The sequence below is a fragment of the Podarcis gaigeae genome, assembly GCF_964106915.1.
Source record: "Podarcis gaigeae genome assembly, chromosome: 13".
In the NCBI taxonomy this organism is placed as follows: domain Eukaryota; kingdom Metazoa; phylum Chordata; class Lepidosauria; order Squamata; family Lacertidae; genus Podarcis; species Podarcis gaigeae.
Window position 1 is genome coordinate 2,555,844 of NC_139689.1, and position 16,071 is coordinate 2,571,914.

At 52.1% G+C, this 16,071-nt stretch overlaps 1 protein-coding gene across 5 annotated transcripts in view; it reads left to right on the plus strand.

The window, feature by feature from the left end:
- Positions 1-16,071, plus strand: part of TFR2 (transferrin receptor 2) — a 51,712-nt gene that overhangs the window by 25,053 nt on the left and 10,588 nt on the right. For all 5 annotated transcript variants that reach the window (XM_083706628.1, XM_083706627.1, XM_083706631.1 and 2 more), the window contains 12 exons: positions 221-280; positions 389-608; positions 4,054-4,243; positions 6,541-6,681; positions 6,756-6,867; positions 7,852-7,974; positions 9,380-9,496; positions 10,093-10,232; positions 11,148-11,320; positions 11,862-11,981; positions 13,588-13,670; positions 15,659-15,722. In XM_083706628.1, the coding sequence (XP_083562754.1) occupies positions 221-280; positions 389-608; positions 4,054-4,243; positions 6,541-6,681; positions 6,756-6,867; positions 7,852-7,974; positions 9,380-9,496; positions 10,093-10,232; positions 11,148-11,320; positions 11,862-11,981; positions 13,588-13,670; positions 15,659-15,722 (1,543 nt within the window). The remainder of the gene's footprint in view (positions 1-220; positions 281-388; positions 609-4,053; positions 4,244-6,540; positions 6,682-6,755; positions 6,868-7,851; positions 7,975-9,379; positions 9,497-10,092; positions 10,233-11,147; positions 11,321-11,861; positions 11,982-13,587; positions 13,671-15,658; positions 15,723-16,071) is intronic.

Sequence of the window (16,071 nt, forward strand, 5' to 3'; positions counted from 1 at the left end):
CTGCCTGTGCAGGGCCTGATAAGAGTCCCCGAGGCAGCGTCCCCGATAATAAGGCCCCATCGGTTAGTCACGTCTGCAAAACCACCCATCTCCCCCCACGTAGCTTGGAGGGAGGGATAGATGGCATGGTGGCAGTGATAATCCTGATAAGCGGCGGGTGGGGTTGGCGGAAATCTCGTTTCACGTTCTTGGAAGCTGCCAAACATCTGCCTCTCCGCAGGGCGGGAACCGCGCAAAACCGGACGGCATGGATTTCTGGAGATCCCGTCTGCGGGACGCGGTAAGGCTGCGATATTGGCCACCCGGCTGGGTCTGAGGGCTGTGGCCTCCGTCCTGACTCCCCCTCTTTACCGACTCCCCATTTCCTTCCTCCTCACCCCCTTGCCAGAGGAACAAGAAGCTGCCTCGCCGATCCTACTCCATCTACCGCAAGATGCCCGAGGGCGACGGAGACCCCGAAGGACTGCAGATGAAGGTGGTGGTGGCTGAGGGGCCCGGGGCCACCCATGGCGGCGAGAAGGCAGGAGACACGGCGCAGTGCCCGTGGAAGGATCGCTGGAAAGCCCTCGTCTGCCTCGTGCTTGTGGGACTCCTGGTCTTCATTGTGGGTGAGAGGAATCGGATCTGGACCCGGGGCTGAGCCCTGCCCAGGCTTCCCTTGTGCAGAGGCTCTGTGTCCCTATTGCGATCATAAGGATTTGTTATATAAATATAAATAGTAAAATATTAGGAATTATATAGTGCCATCCCGTGGGTGCTTTACACAAAAGGGCAGGTTCATCTCCCTGGGAGCCAGGCTTCTCATACAGTGGTACCTCGGGTTACAGACGCTTCAGGTTACAGACTCCGCTAACCCAGAAATAGTACCTTGGGTTAAGAACTTGGCTTCAGGATGAGAACAGAAATCGTGCTCCGGCGGCGCGGCGGCAGCAGGAGGCCCCATTAACTAAAGTGGTGCTTCAGGTTAAGAACAGTTTCAGGTTAAGAACGGACCTCCGGAACGAATTAAGTTCTTAACCCGAGGTACCACTGTATTTCACTGAAGAGTCAACAAGGAAGCTGCCTTATATATTTCAAGCACATGGTCTCCACAAAGAAGCCAGAATACTGTAATTTTACCCCAGACAGGGGTACAGTTCCCAGCACCGTTAACAAACTACAGTTCCCAGGATTCTTTGGGGGAAGCCATGTGATTGAACGGTTGCTGGAAACCGTAAGAGAGAAGAGTTGCTCTTGTGTTCGAATCTTGCTTGTGGGTTTCTTGTGGGGCCATCTGGGGGCCGCTAGCCTGATCTGTCAGGGCTCTTACGATGTTGTCATGGTCCGGTTCACGGGCGATCGAAGTCCTGGCTGGGGACGTCAGAACCGGGGGCAAGATGGCGGGGTGGGAGCAGGAACAGGGGTCCAGAAGCCAGGAGTCAGGAAGCCAAGAGTCCGAGGGTCAAGAAGCAAGGAGTCACGAAGTCAGGGGTCCGAGGATCAAGAAGCAGGGAGTCACGAAGTCAGGGGTCCAAGGATCAAGAAGCAAGTAGTTATGAAGTCAGGGGTCCGGGGGTCCAGAAGCCAGGAGTCAGGAAGCCAAGAGTCCGAGGATCAAGAAGCAGGGAGTCATGAAGTCAGGGGTCCGAGGATCAAGAAGCAGGGAATCTAGAAGCCAAGGTTCAAGGATCAGGAAGCAAGATGGCAAACACAGCAAGTCATAGCCGAAGGGAAACTCTGACTTTTATCCCTTCCCGGCTCTTGCCACCAGGTGCTGTGAGTTACCAATCGGCCTCACCTGTGCGGCCGCACCTTGCCTCTTCAGAACAAACTTAGGAAGGCCCCAGTCCTGCAAAGTCCTATTGGTCACAGGGCCTGGCTCCTGCACGCACACCTGACAGATCCCCTTATGGTGTGTATGCAGCCTGAATCATAAGACCACAAGGAGCGCCTGCTGGATCCGGCCCATGGACCATCTAGTCCAGCATCCCTTTGTCACAGCAGCCACAAGCCAAGAGTCTTCTCCCCTCTTGCAGTTTCCAGCAACTGCGATTCAGATGTATCTCTGCCTCCAACTCTGGAGGAAGAACATAACCATCCTGGCTAGGAGACAGTGGTGGTCCTCTCCGCCTCTGTGAATTTGTCTAATCCTCTTTGAGAGCTATTCTAGCCGTTGGCCATCACTGCCTCCTGTGGGAGGGAGTTCCACAGATTAACCATGTGCTGCCCATCAGACCCCCTGGGCCAGCCTTTCTCACCCTGTGGGTCCCCAGATGTTGTTGAACTACAACTCCCATCACCCCTAGCTAGCAAGGCCAGAGCTCAGGGATGATGGGAGTCGTAGTCCAACAACATCTGGGCACCCACAGGTTGAGAACCGTTGCACTGGGCCATCTAGCCAGACATTAACTGGCAGCACCTCTGGAAGAAATCAGATGGAGGACTTCCTATCAGCTGCGACCTTCTGCATGCCCAGCAGCCGCTCTACCAGCGGCTGAGCTACACACCCCTTCCTAAGAGGGTGTGCTGGTCCAGGGGCGAGGTCCAGGACCTGAGTTGATGGTCGGCAGACAGTCCTCCTCGGGCGAAGCGGGGTCCACAGCGGGAAGCCGGGCAAGGACAGGAACACTGGAGGAACAGGACTGGATGTTGGCCGAAGCAGCTCTTCAATGACGTTGCTCCCGCAACCTGGGACCGGGCTGACTGGCCTTTATCTTCTCTGAGGCCAGGGGCGGTCCCGGCCCCCAGGAGACCCGCCTCTCCTGGCCTTAAGGCGGGCACTCCTCCTGGGAGAAACCAGTTCCCTCCGCCTCTCTGCCCTGAGTCTCTGCAGTTCAGGAGAGGCTGAAGGGTTATTGGGCCCAGGGGGAGACTCACCTGTAGGCACTGAGTCCTCAACCACCTCTGGAGCCAGAGTGGATTCACCTGGTGCCTGCTCCTGAGGATCCGGCCCAGGTGCAGGCGCTTCAGAATCAAGGCCCTGCCCCAGTTCAGCCGGCCCTGGAGGCGGGGACTCCTGTGCAGGCTGGGATTCCTCCGGTTCAGCCTCCGAATCAGATTCCCAGGCCATCACACCGGGTGTGGGGAGGTGAAGGCAGGAAGGCTATGCACCTCCTTCTCCCCCAAGGTCCAATTGGTCTCTCTCCCTCTGACTCCTCCATAGACCCCACCCATGGTTGGGTAGCTCTGCCCACCCACCACAAATCCCTCTCTACCTGGCAGTGGCTCCAGATGGCCTTCCTCCCAGTTGTGGCCTCCATGCCCTGAGCTCCACCCAGGTACAAATCCTGCCCACAGACTCCTCCCCTGGCCACTGAGCCCTTTGGACTCAGCTATTAGATAGGCATTCTGTTCCCTTCTGAGCCCCAAAGCCCACGTCCTGGCCTGATTGGACAGGTCTCTTCACATATTCATATATCCTCCTTGCAGGCTTCCCCCTGGGGCATCTGGTCGCCCACTGTGAGAACAGGGTGCTGGACTAGGTTGGTCCCATTTGGCCTGATCCAGGATTCCTAGAGAAAGAGCTCTCTCGCTCTCTCATAGCGGGGTTGTCTGATGAAGCTGAAGAAGTCAGGGCAAAGGGAAGGAAGGCTTGGTGCACGGTTAACCTATGGAACTTACAGCCACATGAAGCACTGCACTTTGAAGGGAAACAGGTGCAGTCATTTCTGGGCGTCAGCCACATTTACCTTTGCTCTGAATTTCTAGGCACAGATCCCTGTCCAAATGCTTCCCCCCTTCCACAAACAGAAATCTGTTCTTTACAGCTCAACGGAGCAAAGAGCAATGCACAGAAAACACGAATTGCTGTTTGTTCCGAGTCGGAGTTAAAGAGTGGGTTTTCCTGGGGAAAGCGGGGGGGGGGGGAGCGCTTGGATACAAAAAGGTACGTGTGGATGAGTCCTACCATAGCCAGCTTCTAGTAGGCCTCCAGGTATCCCCTACATTTTAGGCTATGGGGAAAACTTCCAGGTTTAAATTTGGGTGACCGGCGCACCTTTTGCCCTGTGACTGTACTAACCCTCTGCTTTAGAGCCTGACTGCCCCCCCCCCTCTGTCCTCTGCTCTCCTCAGCCTTCCTCCTGGGGTACATCTTGTCCCGAGGCTCTCCCTGCATGGTCTGCGGAGACTACCTGGCCGTGGTGAACGACGAGAGCCCCCCCGAGGCGGAAGATGGCCAGAGGGGAGCCCCGCTCTACTGGGCTGACTTGCGAGAGATGTTCCAGAAGTACCTGAATGAGGAGAAGATTGAAGGGACCATCAGGTGAGGTCCTTTCCCCTCACCCCAGAATTGTGGGGAGGACATGGAACAAATTGATGGGGGTGTTGTGGGGCCACGGGACTCCAGGGACGACGGAGTTTCCATCAGAAACAGGAGCAGGAATTACTGTACCACCATTTGCGTGTTTGCCCGAGTAGAGGATCGGAAACCATACAGGCGAATACGAGTGACAGCCGCTAACGCTTTTTTTCTTGTTGGTGGTGGATGTTACATAGATAATTATTTTCTGGATTGTTTCCGACGTTTCCCTTCCACTGAAATGCTTTGAAGTTAATTGTGAATCACACAATTAAGTACAGTGGTACCTTGGGTTAAGAACTTAATTCGTTTTGGAGCTCCGTTCTTAACCTGAAACCGTTCTTAACCTGAGGTACCATTTAGCTTTCTTAACCTGAGGTACCACTTTAGCACGATTGCTGTTCTCATCCTGAGGTAAAGTTCTTAACCCCAGGTACTATTTCTGGGTTAGCGGAGTCTGTAACCTGAAGCATCTGTAACCTGAAGCGTCTGTAACCCGAGGTACCACTGTACATTTGTTTCTGCCATAACATAGGTAAAGGTAAAGGACCCCTGGATGGTTAAGTCCAGTCAAAGGCGACTCTGGGGTTGTGGCGCGCATCTCGCTTTCAGGCCAAAGGAGCCGGCATTTGTCCACAGACAGCTTTCCAGGTCATGTGGCCAGCAGGACTAAACCGCTTCTGCCGCAACCGGACACCGTGATGGAAAACAGAGCACACGGAAACGCTGTTTGCCTTCCTGCCACAGCGGTATCTATTTATCTACTTGCACTGGTGTGCTTTCAAACTGCTAGGTTGGCAGGAGCTGGGACAGAGCAACGGGAGCTCACCCCATCACAGGGATTCGAACCGCTGACCTTCTGATCAGCAAGCCCAAGAGGCTCAGTGGTTTGGAGCACAGCGCCACCCACGTCCCCTGCCAATGTATATAGCAAGCTGAATAACACAGTGTTACATGCCACCTCAGTCTTTTGAGTTGTGAGAGAATTGAGGGGTTCCTTCAAGCGCTTATCTAGGGTTTGGTTTCCTTGGAACGAAAGTCATCGGAGACTGTGGTGTCCTTGGGATATGTTGTTTTATTGACACATATATACAACCTGAGCATAGGGTGGAGGGGCTCACAGCAAAAAAACCCAAAAAGATCTTGCTTCTCCATTCATCGCAGCTCTGGATCCAGCACAGAGCAGGCAGGTCTCTGGGTCACCAGCTTCCAGCCTGCTTCCAAACTTAACAAACTACAGTTCCCAGGATTCTTTTGGGGGAAGCCAGGTGCTTTAAATGTATGGTTTGGACGCAGCCTAGGTCCCTGTCTCTGTGTTCCTGAGCCTCTTGAGCAGTTCGAATCCGTGTGACGGAGTGAGCTCCTATCGCTCTGTCCCAGCTCCTGCCAACCTAGCATACCAACACGCGTAGATAAATAAGTACCACTGTGACGGGAAGGTAAACGGCGTTTCCGTGCACTCTGGCTTCCGTCACAGTCCTCCATGTGCCAGAAGCGGTTTAGTCATGCTGGCCACATGACCTGGAAATCTGTCTGTGGACAAACTACCTGAAAGTAGAGGTGAATGTCACACGCCATAGTCAAGTTTGACTGGACTTAGGAGTCCATGGGTCCTTTACCTTTACCTTTACCTAAAGATTTGGAAAAGGGCAGCTCAAATGATCAAGGGGATGGTATGACCCTGCTGTGAAGAAAAGTTGCAGTGTTTTGGAACATCATCATCATCATCATCATCATCATTATTATTATTCTTATTTTACCCCGCCCATCTGGCTGGGTTTCCCCAGCCACTCTGGATAGCTTACAGCATATATAAAAACACAGTAAAACTTCAAACATTACAAAACTTCCAGATACAGGGCTGCCTCCAGACGTCTGCTAAAAGTTATTTTAACTTAGGGGAAAGGTGTGTAGGAAGCGACACGATAGACATTTATGTATAACATAATGCCTGGCAGAGAGAGAAACGTTTTCCTTCCTCTTGTAACCCCAGAACAACCCCTGAAGCTGAATGCTGGGAGATTCCGGATAGATAAAAGAAAGTCCTTGTTCACGCAGTGCAGAACAAGGAATATCAGTGGCAGCAACACTCCTGACTACCAGTTGCTGGAAACCACAGGAGGGGAGAGTGTCGGTCTTGCGTTTGAATCCTGCTTGCGGGTTTCCCACAGACGCCTGGCCACTGTCAAGACAGGATTCTGGGCTTGATGGGTCAATGGCTCTGTTCTCATGGAACTTTTCTCTCCCTTCTCTCTGCGCAGAATGATGAGCGAATCCCCGCACCCGCCCGGCTCCCCTCGCCTGGACACCCTCTCCCGCCATGTCCTCAGTGCCTTCGGCTCCTACGGCCTGGACCACAGCTGGACCGACAGCCATTATGTGGGGCTGCAGCGCCCTGACCGGTCAGTGAAGGGCCCTGGGGCGGGGTTGTTTGGCAGGGGCAGCTCTTTCAGCACCCTCTGTCCTTCTCCCGCAGCCTGCGCCCCAATTTCCTGCAGCGGGTGGACACAAATGGGGTCGTGGTGGAGAAACTGCCGCTGGAAGACCCGGAGGTCTACTGCCCCTACAGTGCTTCCGGCACCGTCACGGTATAATCATCTCTTTATTATTTATTGAATTTATACCCCACCTTTTTCTCCAAGGGGCTCAAGGTGGCATGTACATAATCTTCCCCCTTCCTCATCTAATCCCCACAACAACCGTGTAGGGTAGGTTAGGCTGAGAGGCAGTGATTCATCCAAGGGGATTTGAACCCTGGTCTCTCCCAGGTCCTAGTCTAACCCATGAGTAGGCAAACTAAGGCCCAGGGGCCGGATCTGGCCCAAACTCCTCCTAAATCCGGCCCGTGGACGGTCTGGGAATCAGCGTGTTTTTACATGAGTAGAATGTGTGCTTTTATTTGTTCATCCCCCCCCCACAAGGTCTGAGGGACAGTGGACTCGCCCCCTGCTGAAAAGGTTTGCTGACCCCTGCTCTAACCCCTGTCCAACACTGGTCGTCCCAGTTGGTAACACTTTTTCTCTGCCTGAGATAGATAAAGGAGACAGGGCAGGTGGATAGTTTTAATACTGCTTCTGGCTGCCAGCTGTGACCACAACCAGCAACCCAGAATATCAACACGCCTGTCAAAAAAGATGCTTGCTCTTAAAAGGGAAGGAAGTTAAAAAATACAAACATTTGGTTTTTTAAAAAAGTATAGATAAGTTGTGACTTCCAACCAATTTAAGAACGTAAGAACGTAGCAAACGCCCTGCAGGATGAGGCCACCTAGCCCAGCCTCCTGTTCTCACACCGTTCCATAGTTTTACTCTGCGCTGTGTGAAGAACGACTTTGGCTGTGTCCCACCAGCCGGGAGGGAACCAATCTGGCTTCTCTAGGGAGGGAGTTCCAAAGTTGTCTGGCAGCAGCCACCACCGAGAAGGCCCTACCCCGCCAAGCGGGTCTGTGCGGGTGGCAGGACCGAGAGAAGGGCTTCTTCAGAAGATCTCAGGGCAGGTTCATAGAGGAGGATATGGTCCTTTGGACAAGCTGTGGCCCAGCCTTTCCTTTTCACCCCACTGTCTGTCTGCAGGGGGGCCTGGTCTTTGCCAACTACGGGCGCCGGGAGGACTTTGCAGCGCTGAAGCAGCACGGAGTGAACCCCCAAGGCCACCTCGTCATCGTCCGGATCGGGGAGATCAGCTACGCTGAGAAGGTGAGGCTGGGCTCCTGAATGTGACCCTCTGCAAAAGGGTTGAGGCCATGGGCATGGAGTAACATCTACAGCCCTCCAGATCTGCTTGGACTACAGTTCCCAGTAGCCCAAGAAGGCAGCATAGCCAATATTCCAAGATGGCAGGCGTCTGGTCCCAGAAACCTTGGTGGGGGGCCACCTGGAAACACCAGATTTCAGGAAAGGGGTCTCCAGATTGAAGGGCAGGAAGGGGAGACAGGATTCATGAGGTGTTGAATCATGGAATTGTACAGTTGAGAAAGGCCATCTAATTGAACCCACTGGAATGCACAGCTGAAGAATCCCTGACAGATGGCCATCTGACCTCGGTTTAAAAACCTCTAACAAAGGCCCGTATAGTTAAAGCTCTGGTTTTCCCAGTTGTGATGTATGGAAGTGAGAGCTGGACCATAAAGAAGGCTGATCGCCGAAGAATGGATGCTTTTGAATTCTGGTGCTGGAGGAGACTCTGGAGAGTCCCATGGACTGCAAGGAGATCAAACCTCTCCATACTGAAGGAAATCAGCCCTGAGTGCTCACTGGAAGGACAGATCCTGAAGCTGAGGCTCCAAGACTTTGATCACCTCATGAGAAGAGAAGACTCCCTGGAAAAGAACAGATGTTGGGAAAGATGGAGGGCGCAAGGAGAAGGGGACGACAGAGGACGAGATGGTGGGACAGTCTTCTCGAAGCGACCAGCATGAGTTTGCCCAAACTGCGGGAGGCAGTGAAAGACAGGAATGCCTGGCATGCTCTGGTCCAGGGGGTCACGAAGAGGCGGACATGACTAAACGACTAAACAACAACAATGAAGGGGAGTCCACCATCTTCTGAGAGAGTCTGTTCCCGATATTGAGCCGGAATTGCTATCTAGCCCTTTGAATCCATTGGTTCAGGCCCTGCGCTCCAGAGCAACAGAAAGCAAGCTTGCTCCATCTTCTGGGGGATAGCCCCTTAGATACCTGAAGATGGCAATCCTATCATCTCCCAGTCTCCTCTGTTCCAGGCTAAGAATCCCCAACTCCCTCAACCGTTCCTCATCAGGCTTGGTTTCCAGACCCTCGATCATCTTGGTCGCCCTCCTCTGCACACCTTCCAGCTTGTAGGGTAGACCTTTGTGGAACTGATGGAAGGGGAGGTATTGAGCGCTGATGGATACAATGGAAGGCGCAGTTTCCCTAAATATTAACGCGGCTGTCAAAAAAGATAGCGGCCTCAAAGGGAAAGGAAATGATGGTGCCGTTGGGGGGGCTTGGGAGAGGTGAATCAGAGTAACATGGTCTAGGGGCGTGGGCATCCGTTTTCTTCGATGGTCGAGAGGGATTGTTGTGTGTGAAATCAAAGAGGCGCCCATGGTTCTGGAGCTCCCAGCTTCTCTTTGTCCCAGGTGGCCAACGCAGAGGCTTCGCAAGCCAAGGGAGTTCTCATCTATCCGGACCCCGCTGATGTCCCACAAGACCCCCGCAAGCTGGGGCTGTCCCCAAACACAAGCATTTACGGACATGTGAGTACAGCCTTCACTGGGACCGAGAGAGAGAGAGAGAGAGGGAGAGAGAGAGAGAGATGGGTTGGGGGCTTAAGTAGAGAGGCCCTCCCTGTGGTTCTGGACCATCTTTCCCAGCCAGGAAGCCCTAAAACAGCCCTTCGTTGTTGTTATTTTAAAGGCTTTTTATTGGTGTTTCATTTAATACAAACAAACAAAATACAGTAAAATTCAACAATCATTTACCCTCATTCTTTCCCCACACTCTGCTGAGCACTGACTTCCTTCCCTCCCTTCAACAGGTTTTCTTATGTGAGTTACTTTCCCACAGTTTCTTATTGTATCCAATCCTATCTACATCGTAAGGTTTATTTCAGTCCTGCCAGAATCTTCAAATTTCTACAGTTATTATTTATGTGCTCCATAAATGTACTCCAATCTTTTTGGATTTTTGCTTCCTCCTGATTTCGGATTCTACAGGTCAGTTTTGCAAAACTAAAACAGCCCTTCGAAAGCAGAAGCCCTCTCCCATCGCTGCTCCCCAGATACTGGGATCGACTCCTCCTCAATGTGGAGGCTCCCCTATAGCGTTCCCAATCCTTCTTTCGTACTCGCAGGTCCACATGGGGGCCGGAGACCCCTACAGCCCCGGCTTCCCTTCATTCAACCACACCCAGTTCCCTCCGATTCAGTCCTCGGGACTCCCCTCCATCCCCGCACACCCAGTCAGCGCCAACGTGGCCGCCCGCCTGCTCAGGTGAGTTGGGCGGAGGGTTCCTCGAGGGGTGGGGTGCGATGGGAAGCAAATTGGAGAACATGGCTGGGGAGGGGGTGAATGCAGTCCTCTGGGACCTCTCTACCCGGCCCTTGGGCCACGCCCCTAGGCCCAAGCCACGCCCCTTCCCCAGATTTGCCCCGCCCCCCGATCAAGTGCTTTTGCTGTGAACACGCCTCTTTCCTGCCTAGGTGAAGGCTGGAATGGAGTGTGGGTGTAAAGGGCTGGGGACAAAGAAATATTTGGCATGGAGTATACGGGGCATTATAGGGATGTGGGTGGCGCTGTGGGTTAAACCACAGAGCCTGGGACTTGCCGATCAGAAGGTCGGCGGTTCGAATCCCCGCGACAGGGAGAGCTCCCGTTGCTCAGTCCCTGCTCCTGCCAACCTAGCAGTTTGAAAGCACGTCATGTGCAAGTAGATAAATAGGTACCACTCCGGCGGGAAGGTAAACGGCGTTTCCGTGCGCTGCTCTGGTTCGCCAGAAGCGGCTTAGTCATGCTGGCCACATGACCCGGAAGCTGTACGTCGGCCAATAAAGCGAGATGAGCGCCGCAACCCCAGACTGGACCTAATGGTCACGGGTCCCTTTATCTTTTTATATGGGGCATTAGGGGAGGGGGCACTACCTCTGATGAGGGACATGTCATGCTCCTTCTGGGGTAGTTTGGCCATCTGTCGGGGATTCCTTAGCTGGGATTCCTGCATTGCAGCGGGTTGGACTGGATGGCCCCTGGGGGTCCCTTCGAACGCTACAATCCTGATTCTGTGATGGTCTCCGGAATCAGCCTGGGGTCCTGTGGGGTGCAGCATGGGCAGGGGGAGGTCAGGCGGCCAGCTGCCCCAGCCCTCCCTTTAGAGATCGGCCTGTGGATTCACAAGGGTTCTCCCCACAGGCAGCTGACAGGCCCCATTGCCCCGCAAGCCTGGAAGGGGCGCCTTCCCGACGTCCCATACCGGCTCGGACCCGGGGGACCCGACTTCCAGCTGCAGCTGGGAGTTCAGAACCAAAAGCAATCCGTGATGATCAACAACATCTTCGGGTGCATCGAGGGTAGATTCGAACCCGGTATGTGGTTCCCGGCAAGGATTTTGCGGGTGCATGGGTGTTAAAGTGGAGGCATAGAGTGCTTAGAACTCCCATGTTTTCCATATTTGGGGAGGGTGAACTGCGGATCTCACTTAAGGGAGCTTTTCCTTTTCACATCCATCCATCCTGTTATGTACTGAGTTGAATAGGATCCAAAAGGCAGGAGTCTGATTGGTCCTAGAACAACAGGATTCAGAATGCAGCAGTTTGATTGGTGCTAGAACAATAGGGTCAAGAATGCAGCAGTCTGATTGGTCCTAGAACAATAGGGTCCAGAATGCAGCAGTCTGATTGGTCCGCAGGAGCCACCCAATCCAGCTCCAGGTGGAAGTGAATCCGCAACCTGATTGGCCTACAGGGGAATCCCAGAATTAGCCAATCACGTGGGGCCCATTGTGTAAATAATGTATATAAAGCAGATATTCTGGGGGAACTTCCATTCCTCACTACTATGAGCTGAATAAAGAGCATGAAATCCACACTCGGCTCCAAGTATGTTTCACATGCCTTGTTTTGCTAGATCATTATGTCATCGTGGGAGCCCAGCGGGATTCTCTGGGTCCGGGGGCTGCCCGTTCCGGAGTGGGCACAGCCATCCTGCTGGAGCTGGCCCGCACTTTCACAGCTATGGTGAGAAACGGTGAGTAGGATGGCTGCAGGAGGGAGGAGCGGTAATGGGAAGTGCTTGGAATAGCCATGTGGCTGTAGGAAAACGTGGCTGACTTAAGGGTGTGTGTGTGAAAGAAAAGATGTGGCTTTGAGGAAGGACCTGATGGGTGGGGGGGGGGGGAGAGGCGGCCAAGGAACCTGACTGTTACGGTTTTAAAGAAGGGTGTTTTGAAAGTAGCCAAGTAGCATAGCTGTCAACCGTCGCTTATTTGACGGGAAAGTCCCTTATCCGAGCGCTGTTTCCCATGTCCCTTAAATTTCCCGGGTTTCAAAGGAAGCAGCTCCTCTCCCTCCCTCCCTGCTGGCCAGGGAGGAAGGAGGCTCCAACTGTGTTGCTTGGCTGCGTTGCTCACCCAATAAGGAGTCTAAGAACGACTGGGGGGTGGAGCTTGCATGCCTTGTGCCAATCTTATCGGCCGCCTTGCCTGGGGACTCGCCTTTGCTCAGCGCTTCCCAGCGGAGAGGGGACGGTGGTTTTCCTTGCTGCATCCCCTTTGCCGGGTTGCTGCGCTGTGGGAACCCCCACTTGAGGCTTCGTTTGGCTGCTGGCTGGGCTTTCTGAGGGGCTCAGAAGCTGAACATACCTGTGCTCGGAAAATCACTTATTTTGGCTGCTGATCCCTTATTTTTGAGGCTGCTGGTCCCTTATATTCAAATCTGGAAGTTGACAGCTATGCCACGTAGACACCTTGGTTCAGTCTCCTTACCCCACATGTGCCCACTTAACTGCTTCAAATGGGTGCCACATAACACTACATCTGTGAGAAACCAATCTTTTAGCGCGGCAGCAGCTACTCTATGGAACTCCCTGCCTATTGAAATCAGGCAAGCGCCTTCGCTGAGCTATTCTTGGCTCCTGCTAGAAACGTTTTTATTTAGACAAGCCCATCTAGACATGTAAGATGTCAATATGTGATTTGATCTGTTTATAGTTTATTGTTGCTTTTATCTTTTGAACGTTTCCAAGAGTTATCTTTCCTGTTTTTACTGATAATTTTATTGTGGTTTTTAAAAATTATTTATTTGATTTTTCAGATTAAAATTTTGCAGTCACATATCCAACATACAACATAAAAACAAGATTCCAAGGAATCTCCTGGACTTCCCTTCTCCCCTTTGTGGATCCTATCGCTAATCATTTCCTCCTGCATCTTTTAGAAGAATCCAAATCTTTTACCTCTCCATTGTATCCAAAATTCAGCATAAACTACAAGGGATATTCCAATCCTGCTAACGATTTTAACTTTACAATGGCATTTAAGACAAGTTATAAATTTTCCCCATTCCTTATTAAAATTTTGGTCTTCCTTTTTTCTGATCCTTCCTGTCATTTTAGCCATTTCGGCATAGTCCATCAACTTAATCTGCCCTTCTTCTCTGGTCAGGACTTTATCTTCTTTCCATCTCTGGGCCAATAACATCCACACAGCCGTGGTCGCATACATAAATGATAAGTTTATTGCTTTAACCCACTTTGAGGGTTGTTGCTGTGGTTGTTTTACAATCAAGTGGCATATGGACTTTTTGAAACAAATAGTAAGTGAATCTCCATCCCTGTTCTTCCTCAACTGCTTTAGGATTCCAGCTCCGGAGAAGTTTGCTCTTTGCCAGTTGGGATGCTGGTGATTTTGGCAGCGTGGGCTCCACCGAGTGGCTTGAGGTGAGCAGGACACTTGAATGAACTGGGGCTTTTAAACAGAAAAGGGGTGCAGGCACCTGGGGTGGGTTTTTTGGGGGGGGTATTGGATGGATTTCCCCCCTAAATTGATTTTTGAATTCTGAATTTATTGTTATTCACGTTTTACATTGTATTTTCTGCTGCTTTTTGTTGCATCAATTAAGTGTTTTAAATTTGTTGCTAGCCGCCCTGAGCCCGGTTTTCTGAACCGGGAAGGGCGGGGTATAAATAAAATATTATTATTATTATTACTACTATTATTATTATTTGTTAATAACATTATTATTATTCAGAAATCTTGCACATAGCACACTGCAATGGAACGTGACTGGAATAAAGGTCAAAGAATTCACATTTTTAAAATTCTGGGGAGCTTTTCCTTTTGAGCCTGGAGAACGGTAGAGGGGATCTCTCAGCTGGGTTCAGCCAGACTTTCTTTTGTGCTTTCCAGGCTCTGAATCAGCAGTAAAATGTGTGTCCCCCCCCCCCCCGGGAAAGCGACAAAAAAAGAAAAAACCCACTTTGAATGGGAGCTTTAAAACCTGGACCTTTGGCTAGAAATGCAGCGTGAAAGGAGGTGGGACAAGTCCCCCACTCCCCCCTTCCCAACCCAGTTCAGGAGAGGGCTCCGATGTCCCAGCTAAGATCCCTTCCTGTCACAGAAGGAATAATAATATATAATAATTTATTACTTGTACCCCACCCACTCTGGGTGGCTTCCACAGAGAAGAAACCAAAAATACACTAAAATGTCACACATTAAAAACTTCCCTGAACAGGGAGCCTTAAGATGTCTTCTGAATGTCAGGTAGCTGTTTATCGCTTTGACATCTGGTGGGAGGGTGTTCCACAGGGCGGGCGCCACCACCGAGAAGGCCCTCTGCCTGGTTCCCTGTAACCTCACTTCTCGCAATGAGGGAACCACCAGAAGGTCCTCGGAGCTGGACCTCAATGTCCGGGCAGAACGATGGGGGTGGAGACACTCTTTCAGGTCTACTGGGCCTTTGAGGCCGTTTAGGGCTTTCAAGGTCAGCACCAACACTTTGAATTGTGCTCAGAAACGTATACTGGGAGCCAATGTAGGTCTTTCAAGACCGGTGTTATATGGTCTCGGCGGCCGCTCCCAGTCACCAGTCTAGCTGCCACATTCTGGATTAGTTGTAGTTTCCGGGTCACCTTCAAAGGTAGCCCCACGTAGAGTGTGTTGCAGCAGTCCAAGCGAGAGATAACCAGAGCATGCACCACTCTGGCAAGTCAGTCTGCGGGTAGGTAGGGTCTCATCCTGCGTACCAGATGGAGCTGGGAGACAGCTGCCCTGGACACAGAACTGACCTGCACCTCCATGGACAGCTGTGAGTCCAAAATGACTCCCAGGCTGCGCACCTGGTCCTTCAGGGGTACAGTCACCCCATTCAGGACCAGGGAGTCCCCCACACCTGCCCACCTCCTGTCCCCCCAAAACAGTACTTCTGTCTTGTCAGGATTCAACCTCAATCCTTTAGCCACCATCCATCCTCCAACTGCCTCCAGGCACTCACACCTTCACTGGTTCTGATTTGAAAGAGAGGTAGAGCTGGGTATCACCTGCATACTGATGGACACCCAGCCCAAACCCCCTGATGATCTCTCCCAGTGGCTTCATGTGAATGTTAAAAAGCATGGGGGAGAGGACGGAACCCTGAGGCACCCCACAAGTGAGGGCCCAGGGGTCTGGACACTCATCCCCCCCACCACTTTCTGGACATGGCCCAGGAGGCAGGAGCAGAACCACCGTAGGACAGTGCCCCCAGCTCCCAGCCCCTCAAGACGGTCCAGAAGGATGTTATGGTCGAAGAGTGGCAAGCAGACGTTTTTCACAGAATCACAGATTTGGAAGGTGACCCCCCCTCCCCAATGCCTTGTCCCTCTTGTGGCTGAGTGGTCTTATTCACAAGCCCACCTCTGTTTAATCCTGCTTCTTTCTTTCCCAGGGCTATCTGACGATGCTGCACCTTAAGGCTGCTGCCTATATCAGCCTGGACAACGTGGTCCTGGGTGAGTGGGGAAAGGAGGGGGCGTTATGGATGCAGCAGCATCCAAAACACCATTATATAAGTCCATGGCGCGTTTGGAATAACTGTGTACGGTTCCGGTCACCTTAAAAGGGATATTGCAGAGTGGGGAGAAGTTCAGAAAAGGGCAACCAAAACAGTCAAGGGCAGGGGTAGGTAAACTAAGGCCAATGGGCTGGATGCGGCCCAATCACCTTCTAAATCCGGCCTGCGGACGGTCCGGGAATCAGCATGTTTTTACATGAGTAGAATGTGTCCTTTTATTTAAAATGCATCTCTGGGTTATTTGTGGGGCACAGGAATTCATTTATTTCCCCCAAAAAAGTATAGTC